This window comes from Schistocerca gregaria, chromosome 3 (assembly GCF_023897955.1).
Source record: "Schistocerca gregaria isolate iqSchGreg1 chromosome 3, iqSchGreg1.2, whole genome shotgun sequence".
Taxonomy (NCBI): domain Eukaryota; kingdom Metazoa; phylum Arthropoda; class Insecta; order Orthoptera; family Acrididae; genus Schistocerca; species Schistocerca gregaria.
In genome coordinates, this window is record NC_064922.1 from 697,148,165 (window position 1) to 697,171,169 (window position 23,005).

The following is a 23,005-nucleotide window of genomic DNA, read 5'->3' on the forward strand; positions in this document are numbered from 1 at the left end:
CGACATGTTCTTCGAAGGAATACACCATTCCCATTCGCTTGATTCGACGATACTAGTCTTACCGTTCCTATTAGTGCTGTATTGCGAAACCGTCGAATGGTGTTTACATGTCAGTGGCACGGCGAATATTTACTATTTGCACGATATATGAGAGAGGATTGTCACAGCATGTGCTTCGGTAAGTGCCGAATTGATAGCGAGTACCACTCAATCCAGGATAAGAAGATTGCAGCACTGCATTGATACTAATGATCATCACTTCGAACACCTCCTGTAAATGGATGTTCATGCCACTTCTTTGACGTTCGTTGACCTTCAAAGACCCTAATGTTCCACATCATTGGATTCTTCTCGATAGCCGATCAGAAAATAAGTACCAAACTATAACGTCCCACTTAAAAAAAACAAAGTTGACTTTCACATCTCTGACGGGACCCCACCTAGCAACAAAAAACCAACATCGTATTAAAGCAACCGTTGGCCCATACAACATTTGTCCCACGAACTTTTCATCTACTACGCACACACACACACACACACACACACACACACACACATATATATATATATATATATATATATATATATAATTTAAAATCATTTCTCCTCTTTGCTAAACATTCTGTTTCCATTGGTAATTTGTCAAACATTATGATATTTGTATATTCCCCCTTTCTCTGCCAAGGTTAGATTCATTAAAGGACATCCTAGATCATTTCTCCCTTCAGTACTGTAACACTAAGCAGATTCAGAGGGATGCCGGTTTCAGTACTTACCATCGGAAAGAGTAACATGGGGCATTTCACAGACTTAACAATCCTCCATCAAAACATGCAATTAATAAAAAATAAAATACAAGCATTAGAAGTTGAGCTCCAATCTTTGAACTGCACAGTAGTTTGTATTACTGAGCACTGGTGTAGAGACACAGAAATCCAACATGAAGTATTATCATTGTATGAAAGGGCAAACTCTTACTGCAGAACTACTTCAAGGGGTGGAGGATCATGCATTTATATCAGAAAAGGAACACAGTTCAAATCTAGACATGACCTCAGTACAGTAAGTGAAGACAAACACATTGAAATATCAGCTATTGAATTATCAGGGCTCGATATCAACAAGAAATTAATCATTTTGTGTGTGTATAGATCTCCCAGTGGTAGTGTGGACACTTTTTTCAATAAATTAACAGAAGTTCTAGATAAAGTCTCAAGTACAAAGGTCAACATAATTCTGTGTGGGGACATAAACATCAACACTAATATCATAAATGAATCCAGCAGCATCTTCATAAATATCCTTCAAAGTTTTGGCATGTCCCTATTGGTCAATAGTGCAACAAGGGTTACTACAATGACTGCATCAGTAATTGACCATGTGGCCACAAATATAGACAGGGAAAAATGTGATGTAGCTGTAAAAGATCTCGGACTATCAGACCATCTCTGTCGAATAACAACAGTAAAATCAGGCATCGAATCATTCCCTAAACTACAAGCCTATAAACGACATCTATCAGAAATCAAAATAAAAGATTTTTCAAAAGAACTAGAAAAACAAAGCTGGGATGAAGTGTATAAGGAAACCAATGTGAATATGAAATTCTCCAAATTCTCCACATTGTTTAAATTGAACTTTGAAACAGCATTTCCAAAAGTATGCATGACTGTATCAACATCTCACAAAAACAGATGGATAACAGCAGGTATTAAGAAGTCCTCCCAAACACTTAAACACCTCAGTTCCATGAAAAAGATTCACAATGATCCAGAATTCTTAAATTTCTATCATAGATACAAAAAGATTTATAGGAAGGTGCTGATTGCTGCAAAAAAGTCATTTAATGACAAAATAATATATAATGCAGAGAATAAAAGCAAAGCAGTCTGGGATGTTATAAAAAAGGAAACGGGGAGAGGCAAACAAACGCAGAATAACATACTGCTAAGGGAGGGGGATAAGGTAATAAATGATCCACAACACTTAGCAAACTATGTAAACGAGCATTTTTCAAGTACTGCAGAGAAGTTACAGCAAAAATTCCCCAAAACAAATATAACACCTGCAAAAATTGTTGCACTAGATACAATGATGTTACTTCCAACCACAGAGAATGAAGTCAATAAAACTGTTAAAAAGCTAAAAAATAAAAAGTCAGAAGGCTTAGATGATGTACCAATGTGTGTACTGAAACAATGCATAGGGATTATACAAGGCCCATTAACAAATATAATAAATGAATCCTTCACATCAGGGACATTTCCAGAGCAGCTAAAACAGGCAAGAGTTGTACCTTTGCTTAAGAAAGGTAATGCAGAAGACATAGAAAATTACCGGCCCATTTCCCTGCTGTCAGCATTCTCAAAAATAATAGAAGCAATTATGAAAGACAGATTAATGAATTATCTGAATAAATACAATCTTTTAAGCAAATCACAGTTTGGTTTTCGAAGTGGCAAAAATACGGAGTCAGCCATAGTAGAATTCACAAAAGTTGTACTTAATGCTCTTGATAAAGATGAGTGTGTCACAGGCATATTTTTGGATCTTTCTAAGGCTTTTGATACAGTCGACCACAAGATTCTATTAAATAAATTAGAAGCATTAGGAATAAGAGGGATAGCTAATGACTGGTTTCAATCATACCTAACAGATAGGGTACAAAGAGTAGAGATAACACATACTTCAAATAGATCTAAACATTTAGTAAAATACTTATCAGAACCAAAACATATTAATATAGGGGTTCCACAAGGTAGCATATTAGGACCAATACTATTCCTGATATACATCAATGACTTTCCCAGTAGTGTTACTCATGGTGAGAAAATTCTCTTCGCTGATGACAGCAATATTATAGTCACTGAGAGAACAAGAGAACTCCTTACCGAGAAAGCAAATGAAACTCTCAAGGAAGTTTACGATTGGTCAACAAGCAACAAATTGACATTAAACATAAAGAAAACTAATGCCATGAACTTCAGTTTGAAGAGGAAAAATGACAATGTTAAATTAAATGTAGATGGCACCTCTATAGACTGTGTAACAAATGCAAAATTTCTAGGAATGAATATTGACTCTCAGCTGAAGTGGTGCGAACACACAAAGGTACTTGCAAACAGAATGTCATCAGCATGTTATGCCCTTAGAATTCTATCATCTGTGTGTAACATGCAGTGTCTTTTAGTTACATATTATTCATATGTACACTCAATTCTTAGCTATGGCATTCTTTTTTGGGGAACAAATCCACAAAATATGAACACAATTTTCAAACTCCAGAAAAGAGCCATAAGAATAATAACCAGAAATAGTAGTCGAGCTCATTGTAAAGATCTGTTCAAAACACTGGGAATTTTAACTGCTCCATGTGAACACATTTACGAGTCAGTTGTACACATCAAAAGTAACATTGGCAATTACTGCACAAACAGCTCTGTCCATGACCATGCAACAAGAGATAGACTCAACTTACATTTACCAAGAAAAAATAAACATAAAACTCAAAACAGCATTTTCTACCAAGGAATAAAACTGTACAATAAATTACCAAAAGAGATTAAAGAAATTTCAAAAATACACTTATTTAAGAAGGCAGCTAAAAAGTACCTGTTATGCAATACATTTTATAGATTGAAGGATTACTTAGATAAAGCAGAGTAGGGGTTTGATAAAAAAATGTTATACAAACAAATAACAATAATAATGATGATTATAAAACATCCAATATTCCACATAACACCTTCACTTTATTATTTTTCTTCTTTTTTCCTTTCTAGAGACACTCTCCCCTCAAGCTATGCATAGCACAATACTAACACCTCTTCCTCTTTCTGAGCTCAACATCTCACTCATTATGAAGGGATGCTGACTCAGTTTTTCAGGATAGCAAATGGGAACTTGCAGTACAGAAAATGGCCCAAGGATCACCTGTGTGTGTGTGTGTGTGTGTGTGTGTGTGTGTGTGTGTATGTAGTGAGTGAAGTGTTATGAAACAATGTGTGTATAGTGTGTGCAGTGACTGATAGTGAAATATGAGTGAATAGTGTGGCATTACATTATTTAATGAGTTATTTGTAAATAAATTATTGTATACCAGGAGTAAAATCTAATGATTGCCTCTAACTAGAAGTCTGTAAATATATGTGTATACGAATTAGCTTATTGTAAATTGATCTAAGCTTGTAAATACTTTGACATGTCCTATATCCTTGTAAAAAGAGATCTACGGATGAATAAAACTACTACTACTACTACTACTCGGAGATAAAGATAATTGCACAGGATAGAGTAGCATGAAGAGCTGCATCAGACAAGTATTTGGACTGATGACCATAACAAGAACACAACTCGTAAATGCCCCTGTTGCTCTCACACTCCATTGAAGCGCTAATAATAAATTGCTTAAGTAAATAAATATACTGTGAGAATGTGGTTAATATTCTCAGCTGGTAAAGGAGGAGCCTGCAAGACGTACGTGTGTGCGAATCCAGCGTAATTATAATTACTTCCTTTTCTGCAATGCGTACTTTTGGCTAAGTGAGGAATAACCGCAGAATATTATCATTTAAGACATCAGTGGATGAAAATATGTTAATTTACTGACACCAGTATCTCCAAAGTTGGCAATTATTCTTACAGCAAAAGTAGCTGAACCTAAACGTCTTCCAAATGGGGCTATCCTGTTAATTATTTCTTGCTGGTAATATTAGGTTCATTGTAGGTGGGATATTTTTGAGTATTGGCTAGATGAGTTGTTGTATTTTTCTTTCTTTCTCTTCTTTCACGCAAGACTATTTCTGCGTTGTAATTCGATGAAAATGGTAGATAATTAACGTACAGCAAGAACAGTAGTTAGACAATGATCACTGTTGAACACCCATCTGCTTTTGACTTCTTTAACAATGACCACACAGTTTTTCTTTTGCTGTTTGAGTTCCTTATTCTCTTAGTGTAAAATTTTATATTGTTTTAGTCTGTCTGATGAAATTCTTTGGCCGTTTACAGTATTTTCTTCACTTAACTGTTACTCATATTATTTCATAACTCCCGTTTCCTCCTACATGACATCGTGATGCCAGTAGATATCCAAACCGATTGATTATTAGTACTACATTTCTGTTTCCAATTGTTTGGTAGAAAGACCGTTAAAAGAAAACGGCGACTGTTTGTGAAGTTGATTTGCATTCTTCATCGAATTTGTCTAAATTGTGGACTTCGTTTCAATTATGCCCTTCCAGGCAGGATTTAAATGTCTGTATTGTAAATGAACTCAAATCTCTAAATTTCCAATTTTCTTCTTTGGAACGTGTAGTCGACTTGACTCCTTTCAGTAGAACCATCTGCACATCACGATCCGATCTGTCATTACTAGTTTTTCTCACATTTTGCTGCTGAACTACAAAGAATTCTACAAACGCATTTTATGTGCCTCTTCTATTGTCTTAACATCAGTCGAAACACTTATACTGAATTTATCTACTAAATTAAACCGATGTCTTTTCTAAGGACTGAGCTCAGCCCAGCGTCAAATTTGGAGAAGGAAATCACGTATTTTGAACCGCAGGACCTGTAGAGGATTGTAATTAACGGTTCGTGCACGAGACTGCATGGTACCAATCTTTACCGAAAAGCCGCGCAAAAATAAGGATTTTCTGGATTTCATAACCCGTCCTATTCATCAGAGATAAGAAATCAATTGTTCTCGGTAGCCCTTGGCCTAGTGACCATGAGTACTCGCACACCTGTCAGAAGAACAGGCATATTGTAGCAGCCCTGCAGTACAGCGTCGAAATTTAGAAATTACACACTTCCTCCAGCCAAGGCAAATATAGCAAATTGCTTGTATCGTTTGCATAAGGTGTGGTCTAGGGCGGATCTTACAGGGCTTATAGAATCACCAGTTGTTCCTGTGCGATTCGCGAAAATAAAACAAGTAAAGAAAAACGAGAAACGATGATCTTTGGGTAGAAAACTTGCCATTTCTGTGGATGGCCACTTCGATAATTTCTCCCGATTGCAGATAGTCTAAATTCTTCCAGTATATTTTAAACTGACATTCTCGGGAAATGTCGAAACCTTTTTTCGATATCGTTATCCGTCACCGAGATCGAGAGGTTCAAATTCACCGTACTTATGCACGTCAAATAAGCACGTAACATCCGGTCTGACGTCGTCCATACATAGCAAGGATTATAGATAGGGTCATCATAGAGGTTCTGAGGTCACAAAACTATGTTTTTAGTCTGCAGTTTTTCATCAGTAAAGTGACGCGCTGTCTTTGTACAACGAGCACTTCACCTCTACACAAATATGCACAAGGTGGTACTGCAATGACTGGTACTGCAGTGACAAAAATATGTGGTAAAAAGTGTTTTAACATGACTGAAACGAATTGAAGCGACTGCAAAAAATTATGTATAACTAAAAAGACTGCATAGTCACTAAAATATCTTGTAATAACATTTTTTCTTTTTAAAAATACAACTCATAAGCCTTGCATTTTGGATGAATTGTGATCAATCAGCAAAGTATCCGGCAAAACATAAAGCAGACGATTTTGTGTTGAACGTATATCATGCGTATTTTTTTCTGGCTTAAATGTCTCAAAGTATACATATAATAGGTATATAAGTATACATAAATATACCTTTTTATATAAATAAACCTTTACTTACCTATAAAATCGTTTCATATAAGCAGCACACCCTGTTCTAGCTGGGAAAAGTAGGAAACCAGCGGAAAAATTCTTCTGTGGAAAAAAAAACCGGATATGTTCCTCTTTAAAAGACTCTGGCAGAGAGGTGGGGAACCAGCTGCCTTAGTCATTCCACCTTCCTCACCCAACATATTCAAGATTTTCGTGTTGAAAGAGCGTAGAAGACGGTCAGCGACTCTGGAAGAGAGGGAAGACACTGCCAATAGAAGAGAAGAGAGAATACAGTGATGCTGGGAGACACAAAGTCGCCGTGAAGACAGAGAGAAATGGATGAAGATAACAACAGTACAATCCAAAGAGAAGATAGTGATAGTCAGTGAGAGACAGTGGCAGTAAAAGAGAGAACTGCATGAGACGTAAGTGGAAGCAAAAGAGAGGAGTCTAAAAAGAGAGACGAGTGGATAGAACACATATGCGTGGTCGGATGGGAGCGGGTGTCCTGGACCCTCCCTGACTGGCAAACATTAGTAAGTAGGTACAGAGAGTTTGTAAGTAGACTGTTTAGGTTTTTATGTTGGTAATGCCACGTAGCGCTCTGTATCAAAATCACTGGCTCTGCTGTGTGAAGTCTGTGGCTGGTTTGCATTGTTGGAATTTTGTTATTGTAGTGTTGGGCAGTTGGCTGTTAACAGCGTAGCGTTGCGCAGTTGGAGGTGAGCCGCCAGCAGTGGTGGATGTGGGGAGAGAAATGGCGGAGTTTTGAGAGCGGATGATCTGGACGTGTGTCCATCAGAGACAGTAAATTTGTAAGAGTGGATGTCATGAACTACTATATATCAGTATTAAGATAACTATATTATTTGTTCTCTATCAAAATCTTTCATTTGCTAACTATGCCTATCAGTAGTTAGTGCCTTCAGTAGTCTGAATCTTTCATTTAGCTGGCAGTAGTGGCGCTCGCTGTATTGCAGTAGTTCGAGTAACGAATAATTTTGTGAGGTAATTGATTCGTGAAAGGTATAGGTTACTGTCAGCCAGGGCCAGTTTTTTGTAGGGATTATTGAAAGTCAGATGGTGCTGCGCTAAAAATATTGTGTGTCAGTTTAGTTTTGATCAGAATAGGTAAAGAGAGAAACGTCTGGGTACGTTCAGTTTTGCTCAGCTGTTTGAAAATCAAATAACGTAAGGGGTTTATCTGCATAGTAATTCTTTAATTTTTCTAAGGGGATGTTTCAGGGTGAGCAATTTGATGAAGTAGCAGTTTCCCCACATTTCTGTCAGTATCTTCCCTTTTTTGTGTTGCGATAGGAGCATTTTTCCACTGTTAATTTATCCCTTAAAAATTCAAACGCTCCAACATAACGTGTATCTATTTATTCTTAATCCTAATATCTTTCGATATGCAAGGTATATTTTTAAAATGAAACATTATATTTAGTAAACTGCAAAGAACTCACTGCATAGAAATCTGATAAAATTATTATTTCTTCTCTAGTTATGTGATTCTCTAAACCACAGTTTTGTACGTGTTAGCAGTTCATCTTCTTTACCTCTAACTAAAAGAAGAATACTGCCTTCGAATCACTGTTTCCCATTTACTGAAATAATTTCAGTCAGCGGAAGAATCTTTCCCGATAAGGGAAATCTCTTAACTCACTCCATCCCAAATAGGTGCCTGGCACACCGATACGGCAATATATTAAAAGCTTAACCAAGCCATCTCTTACCAGTCGTATGCATATAACGCGTAATCCATATAAAGCGCACACTGGCTTACGGATTCTCGTAAGTGGTGATACTAAAAGTATGCTTTGTCAGCAGCCATTCGTACCCTCCGTAAACACATACTGACTCACCTTACACCTCTGTCCTGCTCTGTCTGATGGCGACGCCACAGCAGCTGTACAGTGTAGACTCTAGTGTCTGAACAGTAATCTTCTCCGCGTTACAGCCTGTATCAAAAGCCCAACCTGTACCATCCCAGCCCCTCCCACTAGCACTAATAAGCGTTTTTAATAATTGTTTCATAATGCGGAGCCACAGTCATAATATATTTTGTTAAAGTCAGTACCGCCATTAGTCTGTTGATAATTTGCAGTGTTACATTTACACTTACACGATCATGCTTTCGGCTTCAAAGTGCCATTATCAAGTGAGTGATGAAACAAAGCAGCATGCTTTACCAGAAATATAGACCCTTAGACAATGTGTCTAATAGTGTATATAAATACGAGAGTATGCCATATTAGGCACTGTATAACACTTAAAACACTTGATAATGGCACTTTGAAGCCGAAATCATGATCGTGTAAGTCTACATGTAACAATGCAAATAAACAACAGTCTAATGGCGATACTGACTTTAAAGTTTTTAATAGTGATCCACATGATACCTCTCAGTCTTCCGCCACCTTACAAAGCACTGACGGCACTTGGCTTAAAAATGCGTATAACTTGCTATTCCTTAGATATCATCTTCTGCAACTGTGAGCCTACACCTCGCCCATGATTACCACCCGGCAACAAAAGGTTTCTATGTATCTAAAGCTGCCAAGCAGTGCTGGAAGTCAGCTATATCTTCATCGTTTCCGCAACTAGTGAAGTCGTATTCCAAACGATGCTCTACGTGACCAAGGATAACACGATCACAAGAGCTTCACGCTTTCTCTTTCCTTTGACTGTTAGTTACTACACTGCTTACAGCTCCTGTTTCTTTTTTCCCCTCAAAGTAGCGCTTATAACCTATGTCCTCAATTATTTGCTGTATTCCTCTATAGTTCTTCCCATCAACAGCTCCCTCTGGTACCACGGAGGTTATTCCCTGATGTCTTAACAGACTCCATCCCATCCTATCCTTTCTTCTTGTCAGTATTTTCCATATATTCCTTTTCTCGCCGATTCTGCGCAGAACTTACTCGTCCATTACCTCACCAGTCCACCTAATTTTCAACTTTCTTCTGTAGCCCTACATCTCAAACGCTTCTATTCTCTTCTGGTCCGGTTTCCCAGAGTCCATGTCTCACTGACTTGCAATGCTGTGCTACAAACGTACATTCTCAAGAATTTCTACCTCAAATTAATACGTACGTTTGACGCTAGTATATTTCTCTTGGGCAGAAACGCCATTTCTTTGTCAGTACTAGACTGCTTTTTAGATCTACATCTACATTTATACTCCGCAAGCCACCCAGCGGTGTGTGGCGGAGGGCACTTTACGTGCTACTGTCATTACCTCCCTTTTCTGTTCCAGTCGCGTATGGTTCGCGGGAAGAACGACTGTCTGAAAGCCTCCGTGCGCGCTCGAATCTCTCTAATTTTACATTCGTGATCTCCTCGGGAGGTATAAGTAGGGGGAAGCAGTATACTCGATACCTCATCCAGAAACGAACCCTCTCGAAACCTGGCGAGCAAGCTACACCGCAATGCAGTGCGCCTCTCTTGCAGAGTCTGCCACTTGAGTTGGCTAAACATCTCCCTAACGCTATCACGGTTACCAGATAACACTGTGACGAAACGCGCCGTTCTTCTATGGATCTTCTCTATCTCCTCCGTCAACCCGATCTGGTACGGATCCTACACTGATGAACACTACTCAAGTATAGGTCGAACGAGTGTTTTGTAAGCTACCACCTTTGTTGATAGACTACATTTTCTAAGGACTCTCCCAATGCATCTCAACCTGGTACCCGCCTTACCAACAATTAATTTTATATGATCATTCCACTTCAAATCGTTCCGCACGCATACTCCCAGATATTTTACAGAAGTAACTGCTACCAGTGTTTGTTCCAGTATCATATAATCATACAATAAAGGATCCTTCTTTCTATGTATTCCCAATACATTACATTTGTCTATGTTAAGGGTCAGTTGCCACTGACTACACCAAGTGCCTATCCATTGTAGATCTTCCTACATTTCGCTACAATTTTCTAATGCTGCAACCTCTCTGTATACTACAGCATCATCCGCGAAAAGCCGCATGGAACTTCCGACACTATCCCCCTTGCTCTGCTATGTCCTCCTTGCTCTGTTCGTCATGGGCTATTTTAGACAGGAGAATCTCTTAGCTTCATATCTTTGTTGATCAGAAATTATGATGTTAAGTTTCTTGCTGTTCTCATTTCTCCTACTTCTCATTCTTCTGGTCTTTCTTCGATTTAATCTCAACCCATATTCGTACCAATTACACTGTTCATTCCATTTAACAGATTCTCTAAGTTTTCATCACTTTCACGGGGGCCAACAATGTAATCAGTGAATCTTAACACTTATATCTTTACAGCTTGAATTTTAATCCCACTCTTGATCTTTTCTTTATTTTCATCAGCCGGTCGGCGCTTCAGTCTGGATCCGCGCTACCGCCACGGTCGCAGGTTCGAATCCTGCCTCGGGCATGGATGTGTGTGATGTCCTTAGGTTAGTTAGGCTTAAGCAGTTCTACGTTCTAGGGGTCTGATGACCTCAGATGTTAAGCCCATAGTGCTCAGAGCCATTTTTTTTTTTTATTTTCGTCATTTATCGACGCATAGATTCAACAGCAGGAGTGAAAGACTACATTCCTATTTTACGCCCTTTTTGCTCTGTGTACTTCGTTCTCGGTCTCCAATCTCATTCTTCCCTCTTGATTCCAGAACATCCTGTATATTACCCGTCTTTCCCCATACCTTACCGCTAAGCTCTTCAGGCGGATGCCTTTTCTGGTCGACAAATCCCATGAACGTAACTTTGTATTTCTTCAGTCTTGGTTCTATTATGAACCGCAACGTCAAAACTACCTGTCTGGTGCCTTTATATTCCCTAAAGCCAAACTGATCGTCATCTAATTTAAACTCGATTTTCTTTGCCATTCTTCTAAATATTATTCTTATCTACAACTTCGATGCATGACTTTTTAAGTTGGTTGTGCGATAATTCTCCCACTTTTGAGCTCTTGTAATCTTGGGAATTGTGTGGATCACGTTTTCCCGAACGTCTAATGGTAGATCGCCAGTCTCATAGACTCTGCACACCAATGTGAATAATGGTTTTGTTGCCACTTCCCTGGTGATTTTAGAAATTACTACGGAATATTACCTATCCCTCCTGCCTTAATTCATTTTAAGTCTTCCAAAAGTCTTCTAAATTCCTATTTTAGTTCTTGATCCCCTTCCTCTTCCCTATTAACTCTTGTTTCTTCTTCTACCCCGTTATTAGGTATATCCTCACCATCATAGAGGCATTCAATGTTCTCATTTCATCTATTCGTTCCCTTCTCTGCATTTATCAGTGGAATTCCCGTTTCACTCTGAATGTTACCACCATTTCTTTTAGTTTCACCGAAGGTTGCTTCGATTTTTTCTATATGCTGAGTCCTTCCGACAGTCATTTTCTTCCGATTTCTTCACCTTTCCTTCACATCCCATTTACCACATTTCATTAATAAACCATTTGTATTTCTGTATTCCTGAACTTTTCATACTTCCTTCTTTCGTCGATCACCGGAAATATTTCTTGTCTTACCCGTGATTTCTCCGCAGTTCTCTTCCTTATACCCCCGTTTTCTGCAACTTCTGTGACGCGCTTTTTCAGAAACGCCCATGCTTCTGAGCTGTTCATTATCGCAGTATCCAGAGCCCCAGAATTTCTAGGATATATCTTCATTCCTTAGTTCTTCCTTATCCAACTCTTTGACGCATTGATTCGTGCTGACTAGTCTCTAAAGCTTCAGCCTATATTTTCAGATCAATATTTTGTAATGATGAAGAATACGCGGCACCTGTTACCAACTCGAAAATTATCACAAACTTGAAATTCTAATGGTGTATTTTTAATAAAAGTACAGTCAATGGCGAAAATGAAGGCTTTCAAAGCATAAGGTTATTTTACTTAATTATCCCTAGCTATATTGCGATAAATATCAAGTGTACAAGGATCTGTTTCTTCAGCTAACTAAAAACTAAGCATTAACTCACGAATGCTTCAAAGCTTATTTACATTTACGTCTTTGACCCCCCTCCCCTCTCCTCACCTCCATGAACGATGGACCTTGCCATTGGTGGGATGGATTGGTTGTCTCAGCGGCATAGACAGCCGTACCGTAGTGCAATAACATCTGAGCGGTACCTGTTGATACGCCAGACAAACGTATGGTTCATGAAGAGGGGCAGCAACCTTTTCAGAAGTTATAGGGGCAACAGTCTGAATGACTAACTGATACAGCCTTGTAACATCAGTCAAAACAACCTTGCTTTGTTGGTAATGAGAACGTCTGAAAGCAACAGGAATCTACAGCTATATTTTTTCACGAGGGTATGCTGCTCTACCGTATGGTTAAATGTTGATGGTATCCTCTTGGGCAATTTATCTTGCAGGTAAAATAGTGCCCCTTTCGGATCTCCTAGGAGCATGCCATTATCAGGATAAACAAAACTGTAGTTCTACGTATCGGAGAATGGAATGTTAGAAATTTTAAAAAGGAAATGGATAGGTTGAGGTTGGATGTAGCGAGAATTAGTGAAGTTCTGTAGCAGCAGGAACGGGACTTCTGTTCAGGTGAGTTAAGGGTTATAAATACAAAATGAAATAGTATGACGCAGGCGTAATTCAATAAGGAATAAGAAAATGGGAATTCGAGTAATCTATGAGCAGGATAGTGAATGCATTATCGCAGCCAAGATAAGCAAGAAGTCCTCACCCACTACAGTAGTCCAAGCTTCTATTCCCAAGAGCTCTGTAGAGGATGAAGAGATTGAAGAAATATATGATGAGATAAAAGAAATTATGTAGATAGGTAAGGGAGGCGAAAATCTAATTGTGATCGGCGACTGGAAATCGAAAGTAGAAAAAAAGTAAGAGAAATACAAATAGTAGGTGAATACAGACTCTGAAAGAAATGAAAGAGGAAGCTGCCTGGTAGAATTTTGCACAGAGCGTAATTTAATCATCGCTAACACGTGGAAAGAATAAAAGAAGGGAGACCTGGAGACTTCGGAAAATTTCAGACTGATTACAAATGCTAAGACACTTCGGAACCAGATTTTAAATTGTAAGACATTTCCAGGGGCAGATATGAACTCTGACCACGATTTATTGGTTATGAATTGAAGAAACTGCAAGAAGGTAGAAAACTAAGGAGATGGTAAATTGATAAGTTGAAAGAAACAGAGGTTGTGCTAGTTTCGGTGGAGGGGGGGGGGGGGGGGGGGGAGGGAGTATCGACTGACTGGAACAGAAGAAAGAAGTACAACAGAAGACGAATGGGTAGCATTAAGAGGTGAAACAGTGAAGGCAGAAGGGAATCAAATAGGTAAAACGCCAAGACCTAGCAGAAATCTTTGGATAACACAAGGAATATTGAATTTAATTGCTACAAGGATAAGATATAAAAAGCAACAAACGAAGCTGGCGTAAGGGTATACTAACTTCTAAAAAGCGAGAGTGACAGCAACGGCAACATCATTAAGCAGGAATGGCTAGAAGACAAATGTAAGGATACAGAAGCTTATATCACAAGGAGAAAGACAGATACTGCCTAGAGAAAAACTAAAGAAGCCTTTGGAGAAAAAAGGAGCATCTATGCGAATATCAAGAGCTCATGTGGAATACCAGCCTTAAGCAAAGAAGGGAAAGATGATAGGTGGGAAGAGTACATACATGGTCTATGCAAGGGAGTCGAATTCGCAGGCAATATTACGGAAATGGAAGAGGACGTATATGAAGAGGAGATGGGATATATTATATTGGGAGGAGAATCTGACAGAGCCCTAAAAGACTTAAGTCGAAATAAGGCCCTGGGAGTAGACGACATAGCTTCAGACCTACTGATAGTCTTGGGAGAGCAGACAAAGACAAAACTTTTCCATGTGGTGTGCAATACTTGTGAAATATCTTCATACTTCAAGAGTAATGCAGTGATTCCAACACCAAAGGAAGCAGGTAGTGACAGCTGTGAATATTACCGAACTTTATTGCATTATTTTAATCAATTAGAATCTTATTAATTTTATCATTTTACAACAAAACACCATTAAGAAGTCATGGTTGCAAAATACTTACACGAATTCTTTACAGTAGAATGGCAAAAAATGGTTCAAATGGCTCTGAGCACTATGGGACTCTACAGCTGAGGTAATACGTCCCCTAGAATTCAGAACTACTTAAACCTAACTAACCTAAGGACATCACACACATCCATGCCCGAGGCAGGATTCGAACCTGCAACCGTAGCAGTCGCGCGGTTCCGGAATGAAGCGCCTAGAACCGCTCGGCCACCGTGGCAGGCGTAGAATGGAAAAATTGATACAATCCGATCGCTGGAAACATCATTTAATATTCTGGAGAAAAGTGAGAACACGTGAGGCAGTACTGACCCTACGAGGTACTTTAGAAGACAGATTGAGGAAAGGCAAACCTACAATTATATCATTTGTAGACATACAGAAAGCTTCTGAAACTGTCGACTGGAATACTCTCTTTGATATTCTGAAGGTAGCTTGGGTAAAATAAATGAAGTGAAAGTATATTTACAACTTGTACAGAAACCAGAAGGCAGGCGCAGGAGTCTAGACGTATGAAAGGGAAGCAGTGGTTGGGAGGGGAGTGCAACAGGGTATCGCTTATCCCCGATGTTACTCAGTCTGTACACTGAGCTAGCAGTAAGAGAAAACAAAGAAGAATTTGGAGTAGATACTAAAGTTCAGGAAGAAATAATAAAAGCTTTGAGGTTTGCTGATGACGTTGTAATTCTGTCAGAGACAGCAAATGACTTAAAAGATCAGTTAAACGGAATGGACAGTGTCTTGAAAGGAGGATACAAGATGAACATCAACAAAACCAAAACAGAGGTATTGGAATGTAGTAGAATTAAATCAGGCGATGCTGAGGGAATTAGATTAGGAAACGAGACACTTAAAGCAGTAAACGAGTTTAGCTATATGGATACTAAAATAACTGACGGTGGGCGAAGTAGAGAGAATATGAAATGTAGACTGGCAATAGCAAGAAAAGCATTTCTGCAGAATTTAGATTTGGTAAATCGAATATAGACTTACGTGTTAGGAAGTCTTTTCTGAAATTATTTGTATGGAGTGTAGCCATGTATGGAAGTGAAGCACGGGCAATAAACAGTCTAGACAAAAACATAGAAGTTTTTGAAACGTTTTGCTACATAAAAATGCTGAAGGCTAGATGGGTAAATCACACAACAAAAGACGAGGTACTGTACAGGATTTGGGAGACAAGAAATTTGTGGCAGAAATTGACTAAAGGAAGGTATCAGTTAATAGGACACATTGTGAAGCATCAAGGGATCAGCAATTTAGTATTGGAGGGAAATATGGGAAGTAAAAATCGCAGAGGGAGACGAATAGAAAAAGTCTATTTAGAAGGATTTTAGTTGCAATACTGAGAGCTGAAGGGGCTGCCACATGCTAGAGTAGCAAAGAGAGCTGCAACAAATTAGTTTTCGGACTGTAGACCACAAAAATAACGACAAATCTTCGAGTTCATTCCGCACCAGTATCCTCCATACCAATGGAATATGATTCATGGACGGTGACAAGAAGAAATGCCTTTGCATCCTATGTATATACATTGTCCAAGCATACTGTAGCTTTTTGTGGCTGATTAGTCGTTCAGCATCGCTCAGTAATGAAGGAGTTTTAATGTGGAGCTTAGATTATGTAACAATCAGGCCTCCGTGAACAATGAATAATTACGGTCACCGAGTTCTAGGATTGTTCATAGGATAATTGATTATGACAGCTTGCAAACTGATCTATGAATTGCTCGAACAGTCTACGGGTATACTGCCGGTTCATAGTGTCCAACGGGTACAATTTTCGGCGATCGGACATATCGCCATCGTCAGGTGCGCTGACGAACTGAGCTCCTGAGGGCGGGCGGCCGATTTAAATCCATTCCCCCCGCGAGCCGCTCTCTTCGCCGTCCGCAGCCGCGCACACAGGTGGTCGCGAAGACGTGGGCGTCGGAATCTGTCGTAGCGTCGATGTGCTTGCTACCTCTGCCCTGGTCGCCAGAAATTCTTTAGGCACCCTTATTTCACTGCATAAAAAGAAAGATACCTTTGCCATCCATATTTAAATAAACAGTTAGCCTAAAATGCTCTTGCCGCTCAAGTTAACAATAAGGTTTCGTGGTGCCGGAGGGATGATGAAAATCGATCGTCAAATCCTCAACTTTTCCCACAATCCTGAACAAAAATGTGCATCTGCACATGCAAAAATTGGCAGTGGAAACTAAATTTGGTGTAAGTTTGCATCGTCTCCAGTCTTCATTGACACTGAAACTTGTAAGAGGTCCATGATTAAAGAATTTGTTTCTAGAGCGCTCGAGCAGATGTAATTTCGATGGATTGCTCTCGCGCTGCCTGCGATATGTAAACTGTAAGAGAATCTCGACGAAAGAGCAGTGTTGACTGCAGTAGGAACTGTGTAGTAGTTGGAGTAAGTAGTAGCCAGCAGTCTGGTGTATCGTGTTGGCTGGGCCGGTCGTGGTGGAGCGATGGCGGAGCCTGAGCGTTGTAGTATAAGGTAAAAGCAGCCTCGCGCATATGTAGTATTGTTATATGAAGTCCCATGTAAATGTTTTAAAAAAATCTGTTAATAATAATCTTTCTCATAAAAAGTAACTTCTGACAATCATTCATTTCAATTTAAAGTATTTACTAATTTCTCCAATCCTTGGTCATCCCGATTTTTGGAAAAAAAATCTGTTGTTCCTTTTTATACATGATAAATCTATCGGCCAGCACTGCACTGAGCTGTCTAGAAAAATTTCTTATAGGAGCAGATATACACGCGTTATCAGGCGACCTAATTGAGGTAAGATTTTCAATTTATTCATAATGAATTTTCAGGGCCATGACGCAGCACTGCTGACGTCCAAAATTTACCAGTTTAAATTCACATTCATTTATTGAAAGGTTATAAGTGAGCCACAATTTTATTGAGAGATTAGTCACATTTTATTATTGGTAGGTTACGGAAGTTTTCTGTTGGGAGGTTACACTGAAAGAAAGAAATAATTATATTGTTTTTTACTGTTGGGAGGTTACGGAATTTATTTTGTGGGGGAAGTTACAAACTGCAAGATAATTACGGATTCAAACATAAGAAGGTTAGTAATAATCTCTTTAAAATATTTTACAAAAATTTATATATACTTGTAGTATCTGTTCAGCCCAGTAAGATAGTGCTCCCTAGAAAAATAATTAAAGGCCTGCTTTATATACAATTCAACCAATCATTAACACTGTTGTGATCAATGTAAGATAATGCTTTGTGCTGTTTACTTATGATTGGGTTACATACGCTAGTAGTGTATCATTTACAACACACAGTTGAGAGGTTGAAGATATGGTTTGTAAATGTGGTAGCTGCACAGTTTTTTACGATAGCTCAGTTTGTCATTATTTCTACTTCTTAACTTGCCATTACAGTCTACTTCATCGGTGTTACAATCTTGTGACTTAAAATTAAATTTGTCCACACATTAAACAGAAATTCGAGTATTATTATATAGCGTAAGTAACACAAAATTTTCTGGCGTTACTGTAAAGTACTGTACAGTTTTCGTTTTCTTTTAAGTTGTTAATGCATATTTTGCCAAAGTGATTGTTCATACGGTCTTATTCATGGTTTCAGCTTTTGTTGCAAATAAAACGTTGTTGCAAGAACTAGACGAGAAGAGTGACAAGTTATTCCCCCTGTGTCTAGTATATGAGACGTCGGCACGGGCCAAGCTCATAACCCAGAAGATACGCAACTTCTATTTCTCATCCGGTAAACTGACTATGAATGGAGTTGCTGACGTAAGTACTGGTTAAGCACATATAGTACGTGAGAGATTAGAAGTTGTTACAAATACTTAGAGCATGGTAAACACAATTCCTTCAATGTACAGAGAATATTTATGTAATAAATTAATATGGATAAATGGCTATGTAAAGGCACGTGTTGTAATTCTGATTCATTTTAATGAAAGTATTCTGTATCTTCAATTCCATGTAGCATTTGATTATTTCCTTATGTTCCCTTACATAAGAATACTGGTCGACTGTTATGTCCCATTTACTTTTATGGTTCCATCATGCACACCAGTAACGATCATATACGATGTCAGTTAAAATTACCCGTCTGCGGTGGGAAATATACTCGTCTTGAATATGTTTGACAATATTATAATAGAAAACTTTTTTCTCAGGCACTGAGTACCAGTACATTTCTTATCTTTCTTCAGATGTGCACCGATGGTTTCTTTTCATGGAAAACGGACAACGCTGTTAGGAAGTACAAAGACAAAGGTTCTGTGTATTACTACCGTTTTTCGCACAGAGGAAAGTACAGCATGTCGCAGTTATTCGGCGGCGGCGACAAGAATTTAGGTAAGAGCTTTCTGGTATGAAATACCTAACCTCAATGTCTTACATATATTGTCCAATCAAAAGCATGTAGCAGAAATTCACGGAGGTGATTCAACAGTGTATGTTCATTGTTAATACTATCTAAATGTTGCACAACTTATTAAACTGTAACTCCCATCATTATTAAGTATACTGATGAACCTGCAGTTTTAAATTTCAACGGCCACACTAACATTTCGTCGTTCGGCTTCAGTATTCTTTATAGATAATTGCTTTTCGATAGGTAACCATTGATTCAGTTAATTAACTTCTAATCACACAAGGATTTCCTTGCAGAAAGGGGATATGTCAAAGATTTTCACTGACTATCCTTTACGATACTAATAAGCAAAAGTATGATTTGGCAGTATCATATGAAATTCTTTAAACAGCGTGCACAAATATTTGTAGTAAATATAGCACGTTTCAGACGCCACGAAGGAAGTGCAACCGATAATACCACACTCTACGGTTACCGAAGATATGACCGTATACATTAAATGTATTCGCAGTTTCGAATATGGACCACCATCAGCTGTATAATGGAATGACAACAATGAAAATTTTTGTCGGACCTGGAATAGAACCCAGATTTCCTACCTTTCGTAAGCACTCTCTTACCAATTTCTTTTTGGAAATTTGTGTTAAGGTCTTATGGGACCAGACTGCTGAGGTCATCGCTCCCTAAGCCTACACACTACTTAATCTAACTTAAACTAGCTTACGCTATGGACAACACACACACACCCATACCCGAGGGAGGACTCGAACCTCCGACTGGAGATCCGCACAGACCGTGACAAGGCTCTGTAAACCGTGCGGCTAACCAGCGCGGCAATTTATTTTTCTTTTACTTTTTTTTTACAATGAACATCGTTTATTTATGTATTTTCCTTTACGTTCATTTCTTATTTTTATTTGTTTACTTATTTTTGTCAGTAATACCACCGAGAATATCAGGAAACCGACGTCACTCAAAAAGGAGGGGGCAGCAAGACCTCAGACTAATTGAGACTATCAACGTATAGTTTTTCTGAGAATACCATTCCGATGACCAGTGAATATATCGGTTCTAAGTGTGGAAGAGGCGGGGATCAGCTCTTCATGAGAGAAACACCCCGTCTCTGGGATGGGTTAAGAAATACAATGCAAAGGAAATTGGAGAAAAATTGTCTGTATTTTGGATTGCGGACAACCGCACAAACAAGTAGTGCACTGCGTGTCCATAAATTCCCTTCTCTGAGTTCGTCTTCGCTTGCGGGAAGTATGCCGCGTCCATAAACAGGAGCCACTGAGAAGGACTCTGATGAGGAGTCGAAAGGGGAACTAGGGACAACATCTGTCGCACCAAGACCCAGACACCTCTTGCCGATCTGCACACCGGGCGGTGCTAGTCCGTGTCCAAAACATCACAGGCGACACACAACGGGGTGTCTCCGAGGTTAATCCTGTGAAGACGTGACCGTCATACTTGCTTCCTATTGACAGTAAGGTACCATGCAGACTGGGCGTGTCAAAGAGCGCACACCGATCGCCAGACGGCACGACAGTCGACATTGGGAAGCATCCCCTTAACCACAATCGATGACCTGTGCTACTGAAGGAAACCATAGAGAACCTTCGTGGACGTCAACCGCGCTGGCAGCTCAGTTCAAGGAGAAAGTGACGGAAGTAAAGCAAGGTTCAAATGGCTCTGAGCACTATGGGACTTAACATCTGAGGTCATCAGTTCCCTAGAACGTAGACCTAATTAAACCTAACTAAACTAAGGGCATCACATACACCCATGCCCGAGGCAGGATTCGAACCTGCGACCGAAGGGCCGCGCGGTTCCAGACTGAAGAGCCTAGAGCCGCTCGGCCACACAGGCCGGCAGTAAAAGAAGGACGGCTGGACTTCCGAAAGCTGGATAAGTCTGAGAGTGTGGTGCAAGGGCCTCCAGCAATAGGCTGGTAAGGCACGCAGCGCAACGTCATGAGAGAGCTAATGAAAAGGGCTACAGTTCTGTAAGGCACATGATACAGACTTAAACCGTCCCTGCATCGCGGGAGGATGAGGGTCTCGTATCTTATCTTGAACAGCAAGCCGTGGCAAACAAACGAACCCAATCCCGCTAGCACTCGGCGCGCCATGGATGGTGGAATAAGAAGTGTCTGTGCCATGTGGTGGATACGTGACGCCGAATATACATTTACGTACTGTGTGCGTTGCAGAAGATCGACAACTCGCAGATGAGAAAGTAGACGTCGGCAGTTGAGGGCAATTGTCCACCGCAGATCACTTGCAAAATCGAATCCTAAGCATCGGAGAGTATTAGCTACACGTAAAGGAGCAGCGCTGTCCACAGGAAGCTCCACCTATGGCCAAGGCTATCGATTTACGGACGTTAAGGCAGCTACCAGAAGCTTCGCCGTAAGTGGTAACCCATGCCAGTGACTCCCTGACCTCAGCACCGCTACGAAGAACGACGACGAGATCGCCTGTATAACCAGTGCAGCTGAAAACATGATCACCGAGAGACATCCCAGAGAGGCGTTGACGGAAGCCTCTTAGCAATGGGTCCACAGGTATGCATACAATAGTGAAGTGATCGGGTAGCCTTGACGCACTGATCCAAGGATCGAGATGGGAGGAGTAAGATGGGCATTTTAGAGTACACGAAAGTGGCTCCATGAACTAGATGCATTACGACGTCGCTGGTAGTATCAGTGTAGCCCATAATGCGGAGCACCCCTTCCAGGAAGTCGTGGTCGACTAGATCGAAAGCCTGGCTGACGTCAAGAGCTGGCCGAGTCAAGGCACACGACGAGCGTGAGCAAGAGCGATTATGTCCCGATAGTGGCAGAGGACAGTGCGGATGTTATTGGCACGTCCCATAGACGCCTAATCGGGGGAAATCACGTACCGAGCTGTCCTTTTAAGCCTCGAAGTGAACAGCAGGATAAAGAACTTTGTATCGCTGTTGAGCATCGTCAAGGGGCGGTAATCGAATATCCGTGAGGTACCCCGAGGCTTGTGGATGGGAGTGAGGAAACCTTCGAGGATACTGTCTGGAATCGACACGAAAGGTGGCATAAGGCCCTGACAAGTTACCGTCCACACTGGCGCCAGAAGGGGACGAAATATCCGACAAAATTCCAGTGAGAGGCCATCGGGGCTAGGTCACCTGTTAGGAGTACCCGCCTGGATGGCGTCATGTATTTCGTCCTACGTGACGTTAGCAATCAGATCCATCGTCGCATCCATAGAAACTGAGCAAAGGAGAGTCCTGAGGCTTCCGTAATGTTTGCATGGCGGTGACGTTGTTCAGAATACAGCGTAACATAATGTACATGGACGGCAGATCCAATATTGGGTGTTCCACTATGTCATGATACATAGATGGCGATTCTTGCGCTAACCCATCGTGTGTACGCGTCCTGAACATAGCTCCTTCAAGGTGGCGGCGAGAGATGGATGTGAGCTGTGCCTTGGCACGATTCACCATCGCCCGGCGCTCTTGCGAATACGACATCATAGTACATTCATGGATAATGGTGAAATAGAATTCCTGAGACCATCGCTGCGACGCCGCAACCTCCCTTCTGTAACCAATCAAGGCCTTGCGGAAGGCAGGCTTTGCACAGAGTAGCCACCACCATAGGGCAGACTGACAGGCGTCAACGCGTCGATGACAAGCTGCCACGTGGTCTCGATGAGCTGCCGGTAGTCGGGTGAAGTAAGGCGGATAGTGTTCAGTTTCCACGGTCCACGGCCTCGTCACACCCTTTGGCGGCAGGGATTAGCCGCGCAGATCTATGCGTCATGGTCATAGAAAGTCATGGTCTAGACTTCAGCAGCCTGCACCCCACTGACAATATCATGGGAGATGTAAACACGATAGAGTCGGCTCGAAGAATGGCTAGTGAAATGTGTAGACACCGAGCGATCGCCATGAACAT

At 40.3% G+C, this 23,005-nt stretch overlaps 1 protein-coding gene across 1 annotated transcript in view; it reads left to right on the forward strand.

Annotated features, from left to right (window-relative positions):
• LOC126354702 (juvenile hormone esterase-like) overlaps window positions 1-23,005 on the forward strand; it is a 127,278-nt gene that overhangs the window by 72,009 nt on the left and 32,264 nt on the right. Inside the window, exons 7-8 of the mRNA XM_050004521.1 lie at window positions 18,307-18,473; window positions 18,902-19,046. Coding sequence (XP_049860478.1) covers window positions 18,307-18,473; window positions 18,902-19,046 — 312 coding nt within the window. The remainder of the gene's footprint in view (window positions 1-18,306; window positions 18,474-18,901; window positions 19,047-23,005) is intronic.